At 45.4% G+C, this 19,900-nt stretch overlaps 2 protein-coding genes across 2 annotated transcripts; both read left to right on the forward strand.

Annotated features, from left to right (window-relative positions):
- Positions 1 to 280: 280 nt before the first annotated feature.
- LOC118414751 (Krueppel-like factor 16) lies at positions 281 to 2,433 on the forward strand. The gene is made up of 2 exons (XM_035818968.1): positions 281 to 926; positions 1,577 to 2,433. Exons 1-2 carry the CDS (start codon positions 377 to 379, stop codon positions 1,825 to 1,827), a joined length of 801 nt encoding a protein of 266 aa, XP_035674861.1. The 5' UTR covers positions 281 to 376; the 3' UTR covers positions 1,828 to 2,433.
- Positions 2,434 to 11,050: 8,617 nt separating this feature from the next.
- On the forward strand, positions 11,051 to 19,440 carry LOC118414750 (zinc finger protein 22-like). Its single transcript, XM_035818967.1, has 2 exons — positions 11,051 to 11,894; positions 18,723 to 19,440. Exons 1-2 carry the CDS (start codon positions 11,339 to 11,341, stop codon positions 18,992 to 18,994), a joined length of 828 nt encoding a protein of 275 aa, XP_035674860.1. The 5' UTR covers positions 11,051 to 11,338; the 3' UTR covers positions 18,995 to 19,440.
- Positions 19,441 to 19,900: the final 460 nt, after the last annotated feature.

Below are 19,900 nucleotides of genomic sequence, written 5' to 3' on the forward strand. Positions count from 1 at the left end.
GATAAAAGTACTATCCAGTCAGAGATGCTCAAATGTAGTCATCATAATGTAAGGCATCTACTGGGACAGGGAAAACCGTTGCCTTTTCCGTTTACGAGATCGTCATCTCTCGTGCCTGTTATCACCTTCTGTTTACTAACAGGACAGTCGGCTGCTTTGATGTTGTTCTCCGCGCCATTTGATGGTATCTTGGCGAGTATTCACACTTCTACTACCACCGCTTCTGATATTGAAATATAAAGTAGCGCCAACCCTCTAAACGGCCAGACACGCGAGTCATCAACGGGACTTGTCATGTTCGGCACCGCCGTGGTGTTTATAAGTTCTCGCCTTCCCCAGGCTACTTCATTCTGACTACGACAAGTGCACAGAGACGATGGAGATTTCCGCTGCTATCCCGATCTTTCAACACACGCCCTTTGCTTGCCACCCCTTCGGGCAAGTGTCGCTGCATGGCCGCCTGTCGCCTTGGCCCTGCCCGCCACCGGCGTGCTTCTACCCGGGCCTGTCTCCTCTTGTGAAGCCTAGCGAGCTTCCCGTCTTCTACCCCAGGATTAACTTCGGTCTCCCCGCCTCCAGTGAAAAGAAGTCCCCGCTAACCGACAGAGTCGATCGCGAGTCCTTCGGACCCATCCCCGGGCTCCTCCCGACGGCCAGGGACCGACGCGTCCAAAACAGTCCCCCGGGCTCCGACAGGACGTCCCCCCGGGTACCGTCCACGTCGCCATCGCTGGAGAAGTCCGTGAGTGACCGAGCCGAGTCCTGGCTGACCAAGACCTTGACCAACGTCAAGTCCGTGTCCGGAGAAGTGGACATCAGCAGCAGCGGCAAGAGGAAGAGACCAGAGAAGAAGTTCCCCTGTCCGTTCTGTACGGTGTGCTGCGCCAACAACGGACAGCTGAAAGGGCACTTACGCGTACATACCGGTGAGGATATCACATTTTTCTCTTAAACATTAAACATGTGCAAGCTTTCACATAACCAAATACGTGTACACACTATACGTGCACTAAGCGACAAATTCAAGGATTGGAATTGAAAAATTCGGTTTAAAGTTGACCCGAAATGAAGCCATGGTGTTCTGGTTTCGGGTTATTTTTATTTGTAAACGCTGCGAAAACAAACTGCACAAGGACCGCTGAGTTTCTGAAACCATCTCAAACTTGGACACAGGAATTATTGGCGCGTGGCTCTGACCATTCGGAAGAATGTTAAATGCAATTTGTATTTTTTTGTACAAACGCTAACTAACAAGACAGTTTAGTTCTAATCCTATTAGCCCCCAAACTTACAACAGGTACTAGGTACTTGGTGTTTGTTTGTTTTCTGGAACAAACTATGGCGCCATGTCTTGTTCTCATTTTTACCCCATGAAAAAATGTTGGATGCATCTGTGTTTCTGTGCCCTGATACATTGTATTGTGGTCAGTATAACTTGAGAACCTCTGGATGATTTGTAATGATAGGAAAGGTTGATTTTGTTTATGTTGTATCCTTGTTCATTTTGCTGAGTATGCTAGGGTTTTGATAATATTTTGCTGACGGTTGACCTTGAATGACATTTGCATCCCTCCAGGCGAGCGGCCGTACCCTTGTGACCACCCCGGCTGCGGACGCGCCTTCGCCCGGAACGAGGAGCTGACCAGACACCGCCGGATCCACACCGGGGTCCGCCCCTACCCCTGCACGGAGTGCGGCAAGGCCTTCAGCCGTAAGGACCACCTCACCAAGCACGCCAAGACGCACCTGAAAGGCGCCGAAAGGAGGGCGCTTCTGCAACGGGACTCAATCTGCAAGAGGGCGCTTTTGATTCAGAGGCCCACCTAAAAACTCTCCTGAACTTGAACATTCGGACGGCTCTTACCACATGCCATTGATGTGATTAAGTAACTGTCTTCTTCTGTAATTGCGCCTCATAAAATGAAGGTGTACCAGAAAAGGCCGGATTGAATTTTGTTCGCGAGGATTGAATTTTAGAGTGTTCGCGGTGGTTTTACGGTATGGGCGGGCGGAGAACTTGCAAACCGCGTTTACTGTGAGAAACAACAGTTTTATGTATTTGAATATGTATGTTGGTATCTCAAAAGTTTATAGGACCAACAAGCCTGTGCAAAGCTAAAGCGTTAGACAGAAATATTGTAGAGAAAGACAAGTGGAGATTGTGTGCTACGTGCATTCCCGGTTTCAAAATACGCAAGCCGGCTTTCGTGTTTTCGAAATGTATAGCTCTAAAAGGGTTATCTTTTGAAAATGTCTCCGCGATGGTTGATATGCGAATGCTGGCAAAGCCATGAACGGAAATCAACTGTCCCAGTGTTTGTTTATATTTCTTGCATTCATACAACGAATATAGGAATGTGTGTCTTGTCAATTGTATCATGTTTGTCTTGTTACCAAAATGTGCAATAAACATTTGTCTGATATTTTGTAAAATATCTGTTTGATGGTTGCTTTTCTTCGGGATATTCCATTGCAAAGATAAGAGAGGTTGCCAACATGTAAATGCAAATGGTTTGATATGTATCAATTTGATGACAATATGGTCTTTTAGAAAGTAGAACCCAAAATTACACACACAACAAAAGCCGCTAGAGGGCCCAAGCCTAGACGAAAATGTGTTCTGACCAAGAGATATCCACCACTCAAAAATCACCACCATAGCAGACCACGAGATATCAAAATCCTATGCTTCGCTGCAGTACCGTAGACAGCCACGAGTAGGCCGATTATCGAACTTGACATTCGTTTGCTTGCAACAGTTCTGCATGCATAGAACGTTTCCATCCACAGCTTCTCGAGTCGTGTACACAAACAGTAGCCTCTACCAGGCTTCGTGGATCGGTGGTCTAATTGTAGAAATTGGACAAATAGAGTCTATAGTACGCTAGGGGACTTAGCCACCAGAAGAGTACGTTTCCTCACCACCGCGTGGTGAGGATAATGATTCTAACGATCCACGGAGCCTGGTAGAGACTACACAAACAGACACAGAAACCAAAACGGCACTCAGAAAACATAACTTTCTTAGCGAATGTAATTCAGCTACTACTAGTACTAATGATCTATTGGGCGCCTAGGATTGGCGGTGAAGTAGCTCAAGGCAAAACAGCAGACCCCATTCCACAACGGACATTTAAAAGGAGATCGTTGAAAAAAAAACTCTTTTTTCCTTCAAACTTAAGGTTCAATCTGTTGGAGAACACAATGTTTGTAAATGAGATTGAAAGTTGGTTAAGTACTCATGATAAAATACTTTCAGTGCCAATGGGGCCCGAGAGGCCCAACTATATATGTCTGCCCAGAAGACTTCTAGATCGGGCATCTCCACCAGGCCTTCCTACGGGGGTGAGGGGATCGGGAAATTGGCCAGGGGAGTCAGTCCACGGTAAGGTACTGTACATAACGCCAAGGTTTATGTTTCCCCATCGCGGCCAGCCAACTTCTCAGGTACCAAAACTCCCCTGGCAAATCATTCTCCCTGGTCTACGCTCAGGGAGGGCAAGTACATGTATATGGGCCAAAGAAAAGTGTATACCATGCCACGTGGTACAGGCATGTAGTTGATTAAGAGTTCTCGGCCCCTATATACCAGCAGTGACAGGTATACGGGATCAGTGAGGGATCCTGTCTTTTAACACTCAGCAGAAATTGTTTGCGTTCTTGGCGAGGTCAAACTCTACAGGGAATTGCATGACAGAAAGTCAGACATATTACGCCAATTCACCTTTATCTGCGGGGTAAAATCTACATTCGTTGTTTAAAAAACAGGGTATTTAGGGTTATCGCCAAGGAGGTTAAAAAGAGGTTAAAAGGGTTTTAACCTTTGGGTTATCAATTTATATAATCAAGTCGACGGACGTGGTGATTTCAATATTTTGAAACCACCGTACCGTCCTTCCACCTGATATCCCTACCTAACTAAAAACATGTATAACGAATATAGGCTACGCCACGGATAAAGGTAAACTTTCTAGCGTTAGTCTCCTTTACTTATTTTTTTTTAACCAGAAAAAATTCACCATCATAAACGTATTACAAACACACCACAAACAATATCTCCATCTTTCAAATAAAACACGAATTGTAACATTACGTAAAAATTTTGTGTGTATTGCCTGTGTAACGATGGTCCACCTTTATCCGCGGGTAACCTATATACGTTGTTTCTAAAAAAACAGGGTACTCAGGAATGTAGAGTCGACAGGTAGTGGTTTCAAACTGTAATATTATGAAAATGTTGCAGTTTGAAACCACCAAATGCATTCGTTTACTTGATATCCCCAAATACCCAGCTTTTTTTAATACAACGGTTATAGGTTACCCTGTGGATAAAGGTATACAAGCGTTACATGAGTCTGCATGTTTTTACATATTTGTAGTCAGCATAACTTTTAAAGAACCCCTGGATGGATTGTTGTGATATTTGCTAGATGGTTAGGTGTTGGGAAGACGTAGGCCAAGTTCAGTTTCTTGTGTCATGGCATCTAGTTTTTGATACTGCAGTAGGGATCGTGGTTTATAATGTATCTTTGTCCTGGACATGCTATGGTTTTGTTTTTCTAGTGGCAGACAGTTTAAGATGTTGCAAGAAGTGGTATAGATTTTGGGCTCCCTAGCAACTTGCTCTAGAACTGCAGGGGTGTTTTTTCTTTTATCATATGCGCTTTCTACTAAGCCTAGGGTGATCCAGAGTACTACGCGCTTTGGCGCGCTTTCTATTTTGTCCTGTTTCACCGGCGGACATGAAGAAAACAGAACAAAATAGAAATCCCGACAAAACGCATAAAACGCGTCAAGAAACAGCCGGAGCCGAACCTCTGCTTGGAGAGTTAGTCCAGAGGGCCCATTCCCTTTAGCTAAACTTTCTGAACTGTCCCCATGTGCTGATCTGTGACGAGTGACTGGAGTGAGCCATGTGAGACGAAGCACTTGCAGGCCGGTGTAGATAACCTTCAGCCCTGTGGGCGGTAATGGTTTCCTAAACTATTTTCTGAGAGGGTGCCGGAGTATTGCCAAACGTTCTGCGAGGGTCTGCATGGAGGAATCCTGGCAGTAATAATTGTCCAAATGTCTGCGAGGGTCTGCATGGGGGGATCCTGTATGATTGGCCAACTTTACTGAGAGGATCTGTATGGGGGGATCCTGCACCTGGCAGTAATGATTTCCATACTTTATGAGAGGGTCTATATGGAAAACAGCACAAAATAGAAAGCCCAACAAAAACGCCTAAAAACGTGCCAAAAACAGCCGGAAAACTTCTACTTGGAGAGTAGGACGGCGATACTACCTTCCTATGCATGGCGGTATTCAAATGGGCATGCAGGCCCTCTTTGACTTGTGAGATCTTCTGACCAAACACCGCTGACACACTCGGACATCTGATCATCCCGGGCTGACCCTGGCCTTCCTCCCACGGCCTGCCCTTCACTCACAGCACGGTTACTAATTTCAATGCCGAAAATCCTTTTATGTATCATCATGGGGAATTGTCTAGCCATAGGTACAGTACCCCCCCCCCCCCCCCACGGGACGGTCAAGTAGCCCCCTCCCACCGCTGTTACCTAGGTCATATTGATTTGATTATATCAAGGAGGTTATCGCTAGTATAACAAACTCCTTCAAAATTCAATACATGGATGCCATACTATGGGAACCCCAAAACTGATGCGAGCGGGCGAAAATAAAGTTCGGCAAAAAAAGAATAGAGTTAGAAATGATCAAGTATGTCGAACAAATGTCTGGGGACACAGAGCATAGTGTACCAAACTATAGCTATATCTTTGCTCTTCTTTGACGTTGGAACTCTTTGCTCTGGAATTGAGGTGAATTAACATTTTCACAACCTTACAATTAGAACGGACATACTGATAGGAAAAGAGCCGACATGCATTTGCGACATTGGTATCCGCTTTACAATGTTGCTGATTGTGTATCTTTTATTTGCTCACAATGCGATCATTCGATCTTGACAGCAGGCGAAAATGAATGCGCGGATGCCATCCATAAAATGTACTTGCTGTGGCCCTAGCGATGTTTTGAGACGGGAGTGCGGTGTGTACGTATACGTTGTGTGTACGTTGAGTTTGGGTGGGAGTGAGGATGATGGTGACACACTGGATCACGCCCAGACGGGGAGAGACTTTTAAACGATACTTATCCCTTGGCGATCGTACGGTACAGACAGACAGACCCTCCCACCTTTCTTTCAATGGGCCCTACATCTGACATGATGCCGTAGCCTGGACGCATAACCAGTAGCCTGGATACACGGACGGAGGCCAGCCCTTGGTGTTACATAGCCTCCACCAGACCTTCCTACGGGGGTCCGGGATCTTGAAATTTTAATTTCTCTCCCCAAATCGGGAAATTGGCCAGGCGAGTAGACAGCGTAGTCAGTTTGGTAGAGACTACCCCACAGTGTGCCCATTCCCCACCAAACCCAGGGAGCTGTGGTAGCCTCCTTCGCAGACTGTGCAGAAGTGGTGGCGCTTACTTTTGGGGGAGCGGCTGGCTTGCGATTTTCAAAATGGGCTAAGTTCTCTGTGTCGGAAAGGGAGTTTTGCGGTCCTCCTATCCGAAAATAAATATCCTGCACCAGAAATCTGCGAAGGAGGATAGGGTTGTGGTAAACCTTCTTGGGTATGTTGGCAGTCGAGGACCTAACCTGTGTGACTCTGTGAGCCCCCAGGAAACAGTCTGGTAACCAGGCTAGTATAACCCTGTGGCATTTGGTGGACATGTGGCGGGTGGTGTGGACTGACTGTTGTGTTGCCCCATTGACCGGGTCTGCCACTGGACTATTTACCAGTAAAAATACACCCTGTGGGGTCACGGACAGACGCACTGCCGTCATCGGGAGTCTGTACTACAGTAGCCGCTCACACTCCACGAAGGACTACCAGACTCCGGCCGGGCAGAATACTAGTAGTAATAGGGGACTTTAACAAGTTAGGAATAAAAGCCTAGTAGGAGTTACTGTAAATGCAGAAACTTTCGCGGTGGTTTAATGTTCGCGGTTTTCGAATTTAAAACCACCGCGAACATTTTTCCATGGCAGAAAGAGACTACAGTGCATGGTACCACCGCGAAAAGTAATTTTTCCCGCTACCGCGAAATTAAATCCCCGTGAACTTAAATGCATTTACAGCAATTGGGCAAGGAGTGAACTGTCCGGCCGGTGGATAGCTGGGTAGACTGATGAAATCCCATGGCAACTTTTAATAATATTTGTCCCTCATGATGAATTTTTTGTCACCCAGCTGACACGTCTGCTTGTAGACTTGGATTTGCACACACCCACGGATACTGCAGGGTGGTACATGTAATAGCATCTACCAAACTCCGCGGGTCATCGGTCAAATATTGTTTTCGCGGGGATTTAATTTCGCGGTAGCGGGAAAAGGGACATTTCGCGGTGGTTTTAATTTCGCGGTAGCACCATGCAATTTAGTCTCTTACTGCCATGAAAAAATGCTCGCGGTTGTTTTAAGTTCCCGGCCAAGCGGCCACCGCGAAAACCGCGAACATTAAACCACCGCGAAAGTTTCTGCATTTACAGGAGTAGAAAAATGAAATATAGGGCTAGCTAAGGAAGCGACCGTCACGAGGTCGTGTACTGACTCTAATCTCCAAGCAGATTCCTCCGGTGGCATAAAACAGTAACATAAGCTGGGGAAATTTTACCCCTCTGCCGGCTGAAGTCCTTCCCCAGCTTATGTTTCTGTTTTATGCCACCGGAGGAATCTGCTTGGAGATTATACTGATTCCTCTGGTTGGTTGACTTCTATACTATGACTATAGCACACTAGTACAAGCCAGTGTGGCTAGAAGCTAATTCTGCAAAACTCCACTTCAAGTTGTATTTTCTCTGTAGGCAGGGCTATATGCGAGTTGGACAGCCATGGTCAGGCCTATGTCACATTTCCAACCCTGAGCCTAGCCAGGCAGCTTTCGGGAACGAAAAGTATGATATAACACATAAACACCAAAGCACGCACAACATAAAGAGTAATTTTACGTATACGTATTTTCATTTTTCGTGTCCACAAACAGACCGTAGGCTTGGTAGACTAGATCAACTATATCAAACCAAGGTCCTTGATCAAACGTCGGGATGGTGAGGCAATGTGTGGAGCGGCGTCAGAACTTGCAATTTGTAGATTGCGTCATTGTTATGGAAAATGCGTTCCTACCTTACATAGGTGCGAAGTCGGAGATGTGAAATACTACTAAGGCCAGTAAGGGGTCAAGAAGTTCGCGGCCTCGCTCAGACATAACGTGCACAAGTCAAAAGATTTTTATGAGGCTTTCATGAAGAGTTTTTTTTTTGGGGGGGGGGGGGCTATTTTGTACCATTTTCTTCGTGTCCACCGTCAAAATTGAAGCCCGACAAACGGCAGCCGGAGCCGAACCTCTGCTTGAAGAGCAATAGGTTTTATTGCGGTATCTGTATGGCAGTCACAATTATTCTTCTACCCGGCTAGGTATGTCTGCAGTCTGCTCTTCCTTTGGCTTTATCTCAGGTCATCTCGAGAACAGCCGCTCGGCCAATGACGGAGATTCCCAACTGTGTCGACTTCCAACCAAGGAGATTCATCTTGTATCAACCAAGCTTTTTTTACCAATGGAGAAAAGCCAAACCGACTGTCAAGTCTAATCTGTTTCCAATAGCATGGATGTTCGAAAATAGACTTTTTCATTAACCCAAAGCGACCACACATTTATAAACTTGTCAAGCCAAGAGATCCTGCAAAGTTCTCCTGCTTTTTTTTACCGGCGCACCCCAAACCATGGAGTTTCCATTGCCCAAACTGCGGAACATAATGTAAACTTGAAAGTTTCAACTTTGTTACGCGTAACTTGTGATCAGATAGTTGTTATTTTCGGGCGGAAAGGCTGCTAGTCAGGGTATATATACAGGTAGGTAGCTTTATTGCGCAACAGTTGTACAAGGTACAAAGCATGGCATCTACTAATACATAGCTACAGTTCTATGATACAAAATAGGACTCTTCTTTGGACCCTCTTCTATTGACATATAATGTCCTCGATACATGGGTGCATAGATGAAGATGGCCTTCTGTAATGTACATGTATAAACTAAAAGTATTTCCATAAAAATGCCCCAAATTTGTGGACTCAGGACGGGCAAAAAAACCCAAGAAATTTCAGCTGTCTGACTTCTAACCAATTGCACGTAAACTTCTCTAAGCTTTTTGTAGTCGTTAAACTCCATGTTAGAAATCGGTGCCGTATAGCAAATTCCTTTTAGTTTCATTCAGTAGTTATTCTCACTGTTTATCTTTCGTTTTAGACCTCTTCGATGCGAAATAAAGAAAAAAACAAACACACCACCAGATAATGAGCCAGATGTGTTACACGTAGCGCTGCTGGAAATCAATTCCTCGCACCTTACGCAAACTTATCGTCTCACCGCGAAAGTACGTTTGTATTTAGAGGCGGGTCGCTAACACTGTTAGCGGTTTATCGGTGGCGTGCATATTACTCGGCCGCCTTTTGTGATGATAATCGCGGGGAGGGCATACCATGGGCGGTGCCTCCACTCTCCATAAAAGATTCGATGACATCAAGCGGCGGCGTCCCAGTGTCAAGTTCCGGCGGCGGCCTTGATCCATCCCCCTGCCTACTTCGTGTAATAATTAGCCTACGATTGGAACCAGCCCACCACCATATTCTTTTGTCCAAATTCATAAAAAAGCTCGCTATTAAAGATCCATTAGTAAAGACCGGAAGAATACTTCAATAAAATACGTTATCATTGGGTTGTTTTCAAAATAAGTACAACAGATTTCAAGATGATTCCCTCTTACGAGCAAATTAGATCTTTAGATTTCTCACATTTCAATAATAGGTAGATACATAAAAAATGATGTTACCATTCACGATTCGTCCACGTTCAGATCGTAGATTCACATATGTTAGTCTGTGTAAAGTTTGATGAATAGAATTTATTGTATTTCTATATTCGTAATCGTAGTCAGTTGCTTACCCTATTATTGTTTCACTAACTCCGTACGAAAGTCGTTTTCCCTTTTTGTTGTGTTAATAAAAGATTCTATAAATACATCTAACTCGTATGTTGTAATGTTTTCATGGATTTTACTGTCACTTCTGTTTCCACTCAGTGAAGCTTCTTGGCGAAGGGAGGGCGAGAAAAAACGTTTAAAGTCCTGGCCGGCGTTGGATTGATTACTCACTAATTAAAACTAAAAGCGTGACAGAGCAGACATGATGAGATGACCAGGCGCGCCTTTCCCTTTTCCGTTTTACCATGTTGATCTGATTACATGGATGACATCATCTGGGAAACACAAAACTCATGCGAGCGTGCAAAAACGTTTCGCAAAAACCAAGGAGGTTGAAAAGGAGATGGCTTTTTCAACCTCCTTGCAAAAACGTTGCCTTCGTTTTGAAATCTAAGTGGTCAGGAAGGTCGAACTAATAATTAATCCAAGGAGATTAAAAGAGACCTCCTTGTTATAATCACACAGAGTATGGAATGCCGAACAATTGATTCTTCATTTTTAGCCTGAAATTTCTGTCATATTTCCCTCTTTGGGTATGGGATTGAATTTTGGCATCCAAAGACATGATCCGTTTTGCTTTTTTTGGGAGGGGGGGGGGGTCACGGCACAGATTTCTACGTATTGTTTGTAGTTTCATTGTGCGACTTGTAGTATGGTCGCAAACTTCTATGTAGAAACGGGCGAAAATTGATACGCACGTGGATGTCATCCATATAATCAAGTCAACATGGCCTTTGGTAATGATATTTGAGCGCACCAAGGACTGGCAAGGAGGTTGAAAAGAGGATATTATCCTCTTTCAACCTCCTTGAGCGCATAGACTCCCCTGTTTGGGTTCAAGTCGTGATGTGTGTCGATGACAGGTTTGATAGCTTTGTGAAGACGCTTTAGTCTGTGCTACCACAAGTGTAAGACAGTGTAATACGTCTAAACAAACCCTCTTGTTGAGTGTTGAGTGTTGGGAGCAGTTGTTGTGGTGTGTCCGTCTCACGCCCAGGCCCTGGTGCCGGGGAGTTGGTCATCCAATCTGTGGACAATGACCACAAAGAACTTCCGATGGTTGTTTTCGCGCCCCTCCCCCAAACCGGCGGCATCAAAGCGACCGGCCCCCGCCACTGATATTCAAATCTTCATGATTGAAGACACAGACGCGCCAAGAAGCGACCAGACACATGGGCCATCACTCCTATGCTATCTCTCTGGTCAGGGCGCATCACTTCTGGGGGCATATGTTTCTTGTTCTGCTCTTGTGACCTCAGCTCAGAACATACCGTAGCCGTCGTCTGGTCAGGATGGAGGTGTCGTCTCTCGCTTCACATCTTCCGTACTCTGTGTACCGTCCTCATCTCGGGCTCAGCAGACCGTCCGTCCTCAGCTGCCCGCCGGCGGCTCCCTACGGCCTGCCCTGGCCCTGCTTCTACCCGGGCCTGTCCGCTCTGGTCAAGCCCAGCGAGCTTCCCGTCTTCTACCCCAGGATTAACTTCGGTCTCCCCGCCTCCAGTGGGAAGCAGTCTCCGCTGACGGCCGACAAGCATCCGGTCCAGCCCGTCGAGTCCTTCGGACCCATCCCAGGGCTCCTCCCGACGGCCAGGGACCGACGCGTCCAGAACAGTCCCTCGGGTTCCGACAGGACGTCCCCCCGCGTACCGTCCACGTCGCCATCGCTGGAGAAGTCCGTGAGTGACCGAGCCGAGTCCTGGCTGACCAAGGACAAGTCCGTGTCCGGAGAAGTGGACATCAGCAGCAGCGGTAAGAGGAAGAGACCAGAGAAGAAGTTCCCCTGTCCGTTCTGTACGGTGTGCTGCGCCAACAACGGACAGCTGAAAGGGCACTTACGCGTGCATACTGGTGAGTTCCTACAAAATTTTCTACGTTCAACGCTCGACGTAAAGCCATCACTAAAAGAAACCTTTAATCTAAATGCATAAAAAAATAACAATATTTTTGTTATGTTTTCTCTCAAATATACCGGTCTCACTGTATAGAGTATCAAAGAAATCGTTGTACCGGTGTAGAGCCCCAAACCGTTGTCCCCCAGAGTGTATCAAGTCTCGACAACATGTGTGTATCAGTTTGCCAGTGTCACAGATACTCTTTGGGGAAAGCGCTGAAAGTACACACAGCAAAGTGGTGCTATGTACACTTTACACGAGTGAAATGCGTCACGACATACTAAATAGCGCAATAGAACAAAGGTGATGTCACTATAATTTTCAAGTTCGAAAACTTGAAGGCCAGCTTATGATACTGTATTTTCTTCATATTCTTGTCCCTACTACTTCTCCAACATTTACACAATGTCATAACGACTCTGAATCCACGACTACTTCCATAGCACTTCAACTAAGCTTTATAAATCATTTCTTTGTGTTAGATCTACATTTGTACTTGTGTTTTCTGGTCAGAGTGTCCTTAGAAAACCTCGCCACAGCAGATAAAATATCGCTGGAGTCATTAAAATTTGAACTTCCCCTTCCAGCAGCCCAACCTCCCCCGCTGAAGCACCAAAATATCGGAGAGGGTCCCCAAATCAGACCCTAACAGCGAGAGGTTGCGAAACACAGGCTGAACTTGAGAAAATAAGTTCGCGCTTAGATCCAAGCTACTAAACAGATCCAATTATTGTGCCCCTGACGCCCTCACAGTGTTAACGACTAAACGGTTCGTGCAAAGCAGCCGTAAACGACTAGCAACAACTAGCGCAAGATTTGTGTGTATGGGCGACTCTTCCAGTCGAAGAGCGAAATATATAAGGCTGTCTTCTTCGCCTAGTTTACTTAAGGTTAACTTCCTTGGATTACTCTTCTCTTCTCTTCTCTTCTCTTCTCTTCTCTTCTCTTCTCTTCTCTTCTCTTCTCTTCTCTTCTCTTCTCTTCTCTTCTCTTCTCTTCTCTTCTCTTCTCTTCTCTACTCTACTCTACTCTACTCTACTCTATCCTACTCTACAGTCTACTCAAGTCTACTCTATCCTGCTCTACTCAATTCTACTATTCTCTACTCTATTCTACTTTAAAGTCTACTCAAGTCTACTCTACTCTGCTCTGCTCTGCTCTACTCAACACTACTCTACGCTACGCTACTCTACTCTACTCTACTCTATCCTACTCTACAATCTACTCAAGTCTACTCTACTCTATCCTACTCTACAATCTACTCAAGTCTACTCTACTCTACTCTGTCCATCTCTACTCTACTCTACACTTCTCTACTATAGGAGAGGAGACGGCGGTGCGGGAATGAAAGTGTCTTATCGGCTCTCCGAGGGCGAGGGGCTTGAGGTTTGAGTTTGGGGACGTGTTCTAGTGTGTCATGTCGCGTGCTTACCGTCACGATCCCAGTAATTGGTTCTTCATGGTAGGGCGAGGACCAGTCGAGCTTGGCAGATAAGTCTGCATCACCCTAAAAAAAAGTTTGAATCTTATATTTACAGTGTGCCAACTGGACCACTGTTCCTTGTCGGCCACGTGTGGTACAAACAGTTTCCTCACATCAAGTTGAAGGTCTTTTGTTGCCTTTGCTGTCGGTGTCACGTCAAATTTCTACCCCGTCAGATTTTCGCTCCGTGGGGTAGTGCTCGTGCGGGGGGTACGGGTTAGGGTTAGGTAAATTACGGTTAGGGCAGCGGTAGGGTCAAAAGTTGGGTTAGCTAAAGTCGCCGGGTCACTAAGCCTGGATGCCATACATACAGAAGTCAACTCCTCGGCTCCAGGGCCCATCCCCTGAAGATTTTTTCAGGAGGTCTAAAAGCCGTGTAAAGCATCGACAACGTGTAACTTTATTAAACCCCATAACGTGTAATGGCAAATATATGGCAGTGGCAAAAATTGTTATGACACCGGATCTCGAAATGGGTATACCCTGGCTCAGTGGATAGGTTTTCCCTTTAATATTTAAGTCATAAGCAGCTTGTTCGAATTTCCCTCTGACATCTTTTCCTTAAATCATACCGTTCCGCAGTCCTATCCCAAACCTCACGTACACCCTGATAGGGTCCGGACAATCGTTCGTCTGGAGTTGATAAGAAAATAATGAAGAGAAATTGATGGTACCAAGAAATGCCAGAGAACAATGATTAAGGCTTCTTCGATCGTAAGGAAGATAAGACGAACAGTTGGACACAAATGCCCGTGTGAAATATTGGTTTGTACCCTTGACTACTCGTCTACTGCTTGTATACAGTCGAAGGAACAAGTGTTCTGAATTCTCCGTGAAGTCACATCGTCACCCTGAGTGCAAACGGGTCGACAAGGCTTGGATCCAAACCTATCAGAGCTGCCGAGTCTTTAAATTGCAGTTAGAGATGGCGAGAGAGACTCGACAACTATAACAGTATACACTGTACCGTACTAGTCAAATGCTAGTACCGTAGTTGTTTGTGCAAGGAGGTTGTATATCGCAAACTTTGCTATTCAATAAAGACTCTATAGTCTCCAAGCAGAGGTTAGGCTCTGATTTGTTTTGGACGTCTTTTCTTAGGCGTTTGTATTGTATATTGTCGTAATTTTTTTTTGCCAGCCAAATCTCAGCTTTGAAAGGATGAGGGCTAAAAAAGATTGATAATTTTGAGGTGTCATCATGACCTACTCACATACCTCTCAAGACTATTTCATCCAGGCATCCTTGAATTATTTATCGTCTTCACACAGACGGACAGACACACATACGAACACTACCACAAAACCTTCTTGGCGAAGGTAATAAATGAACAAAACTCCAAGAACAAGCAATTTGCACAGAACATACGATCGCGACAGGCGTGCTATCGTTTGTAGTAGCTTTCAACATATATAGCTTCTCCAACTTGTTGCTAAAGACTCCGGGACGGAAGGTGCGAATGTCGGAAACCGTCAGGGGGCTTGTGGATAGGTTTGACTGAACTGCCCTATAGACTGTCTTTCATTAAAAAGATTTGGGTTTCCGTGACCCACGATAATCTGTTTTGGTCGGAACGCTGAGAATGACGATGGGAGGTCGGCAGAGTTTGTCCCAGATAAGATAGTTACGTGAGGGGGAGGGAGGGAGGCGAGTCCCCGGCCAGGCCGCCTGCGACCCCGTAGTGACCTCGGGGGCAGGCCGCCCTAGATCAGGTCGGGCTTTAACTTTTATTGACGGCTTTAGGTAATCTAAGTTTTCAACAAACGCACAGGGAGCCGAGTTAAGTAGTAGAATTTTTTCGTGGCGGAGACGAGGAATTAGCTGGACGGTACGAGAGCCAAGGTTTCCCGATCAATCCCGCGGTAGTGTTGACGTGCCCCACCGCTCACCCGTGGCGGGGAGGGAGGAGGCGAGGGGCGGGAGGGCCAGACTTACGGAGGCGAGCTCGGAAAAAGTGCCAGACAAGGGCTCGCTGATTGACAGGAACGGTTGGCGGATTCGGGGCGCGAGCTGAAGAACAGAAGCTACCGCACGGGGATGTCTACCGGCGCTGTCCGTCCAGAATTTAATTTTCCAACGTCTCGTCTCAAAGGAATCTGAACTTAAAGACATGAACTTGATGAAAATATACTTTCGTAAACTTATCTTGTAGAGTCCATTCCATATCACAGAGGAATCTGAACTTCAAGACATGAACTTGATGAAAATATACTTTCGTTAGCTTATCTTGTAGAGTCCATTGCATTTCATAGAGAGGGTTGTCATTGCCATTAAATGTAATTGTGAAATGTTTTCAATTATTCTTTAATAATTTCAATATATATATCAGTATATATGTATTATCATGTATACAGTCAAACCTGCCCGAGCGACCACCTCTTCTCAGCGACCACCTGGCCATTTCGACCGCTTTTTCTCGGTCCCGATTTTTTTTCCTATTGACGTAAGCATTAAGCGACCTTTTCTCAACGACCACCTGGCCAACGCGACCGCGACCGGCCCAAATTGGGCCCCTTAACGACCGCATCATTTTCAAAATCGAGGTTTTCATCAATTTTTGATGATAACTAGCCCGATTTTGTGCCGAAATCGACCAGTTTGCGTCGGGTTTTGACTGCCATTACGATGTTATGTTTAGAATAAAGATTGCGGCGGTCAATGGGTGGGTCAATGGGGCAGTCTACTGTAATATGGGAGGAAATTTCTAAGAAAGATCTGTGTAGCTCATACCTTTTAAAGAAAGATCTGTGTGAGTGCTTTTGTCCAACTGTACATTCACCCTTGGCTATTGGGACGTACCGGGCATAGAATTCGAAAGGTGCACCGTAGTTATTTCAGATACGGCGATCAAGAACACAGCGACGCATAAAGGCTTGTATGGTAACTGACAGCATCAACGTTCCCTCACTGTCTAAAACGTTAGTGTACAAATATCATACTGTATCGTATAAAAGCTGGGGTTAAATTTACAATTTACAGTGTGCGTGTTGTATTTGACATTAAATACCTCGCTTCTTTGCGTGCGTGAAGTGTGCTTGCTATTTGCCATTAAACACAACGGAAACCGTTATACTTTGCATAGGGCATGTTTTAAGTCGATACTCTTCTCAGCGACCACCTGTCCAAATCGACCGTTTTTGTCCGGTCCCCCGGGTGGTCGTCTTGGGCAGGTTTGACTGTATATCCAAAGAGATTTTATGCTTTGGAAATTATTTGAACGTCACCTCAACTTTCTAAAGATTTCCCCGTTTGCGCAAGACTTTTGAACATGTATCATGATGTGGAATAGGATACTTCCCGTAGTTTCTAGAAATTCTACTGGTAACAATTAGTAACAACTCACAGCACTCTTGCATTTCACACAGGGAAGAATGGCTACGGAGTACTGACTATTTTCTGATTTAGCAAAAACTCAATATTGCGACTGATTTCTTCTATAAGCTCAGTGTGCTTTAAAATAAAATTACAAGTGCAATCTGAATAGTTTGACCACCTGGATATGGCGTGGAAGCAAACTTTGTGGTCAGTCGCTAAGGGATTCCGGGTGGACAGAGGGCGGGCTCAACCCACACGGTCTCACGCCACCGGTGACCTCTAAGGGGTCCACGGGTCATCGCTTATAGCGCTATAAAGTTAACAGCCTTTAATATCCCGAAGGACATATGTCTGTCTCTTATATAAACTGAAGATTGTCCTAAAAAGATCCACAGTGGATAATGCATTGGACGAGCTGGACTTTATAAGTTAACCCCATGGGCACTGTGAACAGTTGGCCTTGACGTTTCTTGTCTACTAGTAACTTTTTCCAACAACTAGTTCCTTATGCTATCAGAACTACCACTCTTCACCGGGTAAATAAACCGGCCAAGGAGTGTAGTGAACCAAGGAGTGTAGTGAACCAAGAGGTGTCCATTTGCCATGTAGCGAAACACACTCCTAAGCTGACTTCACTCCTCTGGCAGGTTTTGATACTATCCTAGCTACCGTAGGATCTGCTTCGAGATTAGTGGAAGTAGCTAAATGGAGTTTCTTTGAGGCTTCTTCTGTCCCATCCAGCTGAAAAATTCTAGTAGATGAACATAAAAGTCATACGACGGCCTACGACGAATGTAAACCGCGCCAGTAAACGGACAGAGCTCCGCTGAGATTTCTGCTCAAAGCGAAACTATCGCCCCCCCCCCCCCCCCATGAATTAAAAGCCAGTCCTGCTCGAAGACTGCAATGAGGCTAGCAACCCAGTTCTGTCCCGTCGTGCACTAAAATTCTAAAACAAAAAAAAATCGTACGACGGCCTACGACAAACACAAACCGCTCCAGTAAACGGACAGAGCAACCCATAGATTTCTGTTCAAATTCCTCTACTGGTTCCAGAACACAGCCCGATTTATCACGTATCCCCACTGCGAGGAAAACAACATGATTTGCAATATAAAGTGATCCGGAGCAGGTGTGTGGAAGATTGGAGCTCCGGAGTGTTTCCGACACACGCTGTGTCTGGCCCGATCCCAGCAGCTGTAAACTATCCTCTCTGTCAGCGTAATTGGGCCAATCTGGGCTGGCGGGCAGCCACGTCTCGTGTGCCGAAGAAGCTTCGAAAGCTCATCCCTCATCTACCTGTATGGTCCGTACTTTACTTTTCCGTCTGAAAAACGTCGTGGTTTTAAGTATGGTAACGCCCCCGCAGTTCCAAACGATGTTGCAAAACGGCGGTATCGTAAAATGTTGCAGTTTTTTTTTAAAGATATGAAACCACCCTGCAGTCCCTAAGAAAGCTGCTAGATGACCGGAAGTTAATGTCGAACGTGGTTTTCTTACGCGGTTTTCTTTCGGTACAAAAAGCGTCACAGTTTTTGACATCAAACGCCCCTGCAGTTCCAAACAAAATTGATAAAGGGCGCAAATTTATCGCACTTTTTCCCGAGGCCAAGAGATATCTACCAACCAAAATTGTGCAGAACTTTTTAGGACACGACATATCAAAATCAGAATTCTTGCTGCAGTACCATAGAAACTACCAGGGGCCCTCTACCCAATACCTTCTTCATCTTTCAAATATCTATCCAGCCACGAACTCCTTTTTGTGGCCACTTAACATCATTTTCCCCATCGACATATAAGAATCCTGTGTAAAGTGACCACCTGTCCGGCACGAAGATAACATTATTTTATCGGTTTTCTGAGCCTTTTGGGGCAGTTTTGTACTCTATACTATGTACAATGCACCGTACATTTTCCAACGAAACAGTGGTAAATAGATGTGTTCGTTAATTAACGTTTCATGTTTTTGTATTCTTCCACCAGGCGAGCGGCCGTACCCCTGTGACCACCCCGGCTGCGGACGCGCCTTCGCCCGGAACGAGGAGCTGACCAGACACCGCCGGATCCACACCGGTGTCCGCCCCTACCCCTGCACGGAGTGCGGCAAGGCCTTCAGCCGTAAGGACCACCTCACCAAGCACGCCAAGACGCACCTGAAAGGTACCGACAGGAGGGCGATACTGCGGCGGGACCTGGCGGTGTGTGAAACCAGTCGGTCCGACGCGTGGTCGACGCACGCAGGGCAGAGAAACTGACATCCCGACGCAACCATTTCCAGAGACTTTGTACATTTGTAAATCAAATCTTTATATATCTGAATTATTTGAACTTCCCAAGTACGCGAGAATTGTCGATGACGCCTGTATCAACTTTAAAGATTAAATAAAAGAACGTGCTTGTAACTTACCAAAGAGGCTCATGGTCCGAAGTGCGCATGCGCAGGGAGATGCACTGTGGGTAATATGTCTTAACATATTACCCACAATGCGTTTCGATGCGCATGTGTACATAGAACAATGAAGCACCCATTAAGTATTTTATTAGTCATAATCACATGGGAATCATGGCAGCCGTACATGGCGTTGAAATTTATTCTAGACAATTTGTAAAATAGGACAAAAAGTCTATTGTACAGTAGTGTAAGTGTAAATAAATGAATATACATTCGTACTCAATAAACGTTACACTTTGATGACTTAAAGTCTGTCTTTTGTGCCTTTCTCATTGCTCTGAGAAGTCGAAGGGAATCGGTCATTCTTGCAATGATATAGATTGGCAATAACATGCATGTTACAAACAGCGCAATATTGTGCAATAAATATGATTAAAACACGTATATTACACGACGAGGGAACACATCTATAGAATATCGTCGTGCGATTTTGATGTTGTACGACTTTTAAACAAAACCAACAGCCGACAAAACTCCTTTCCGTTAATAACGAGGCAGTTACAGAGACACATACATGATTTTCCCGCTTATCAGTTTAGCAGTATCAAAAGTCGTCAAAGGAGATTAGCCGACCTAGGATTGTGTACTAGAATGGCCTAAAAGGGATGTGGCCTTCTAATTCTTGATAACGTCATCGTGACATCGTACTAATTTGCATAAATTATCTTTTTGTAATAAGGTACCACCTGAAAAAAAATCAAGGTCCATA

Source organism: Branchiostoma floridae, chromosome 4 (assembly GCF_000003815.2).
Source record: "Branchiostoma floridae strain S238N-H82 chromosome 4, Bfl_VNyyK, whole genome shotgun sequence".
NCBI lineage: Eukaryota > Metazoa > Chordata > Leptocardii > Amphioxiformes > Branchiostomatidae > Branchiostoma > Branchiostoma floridae.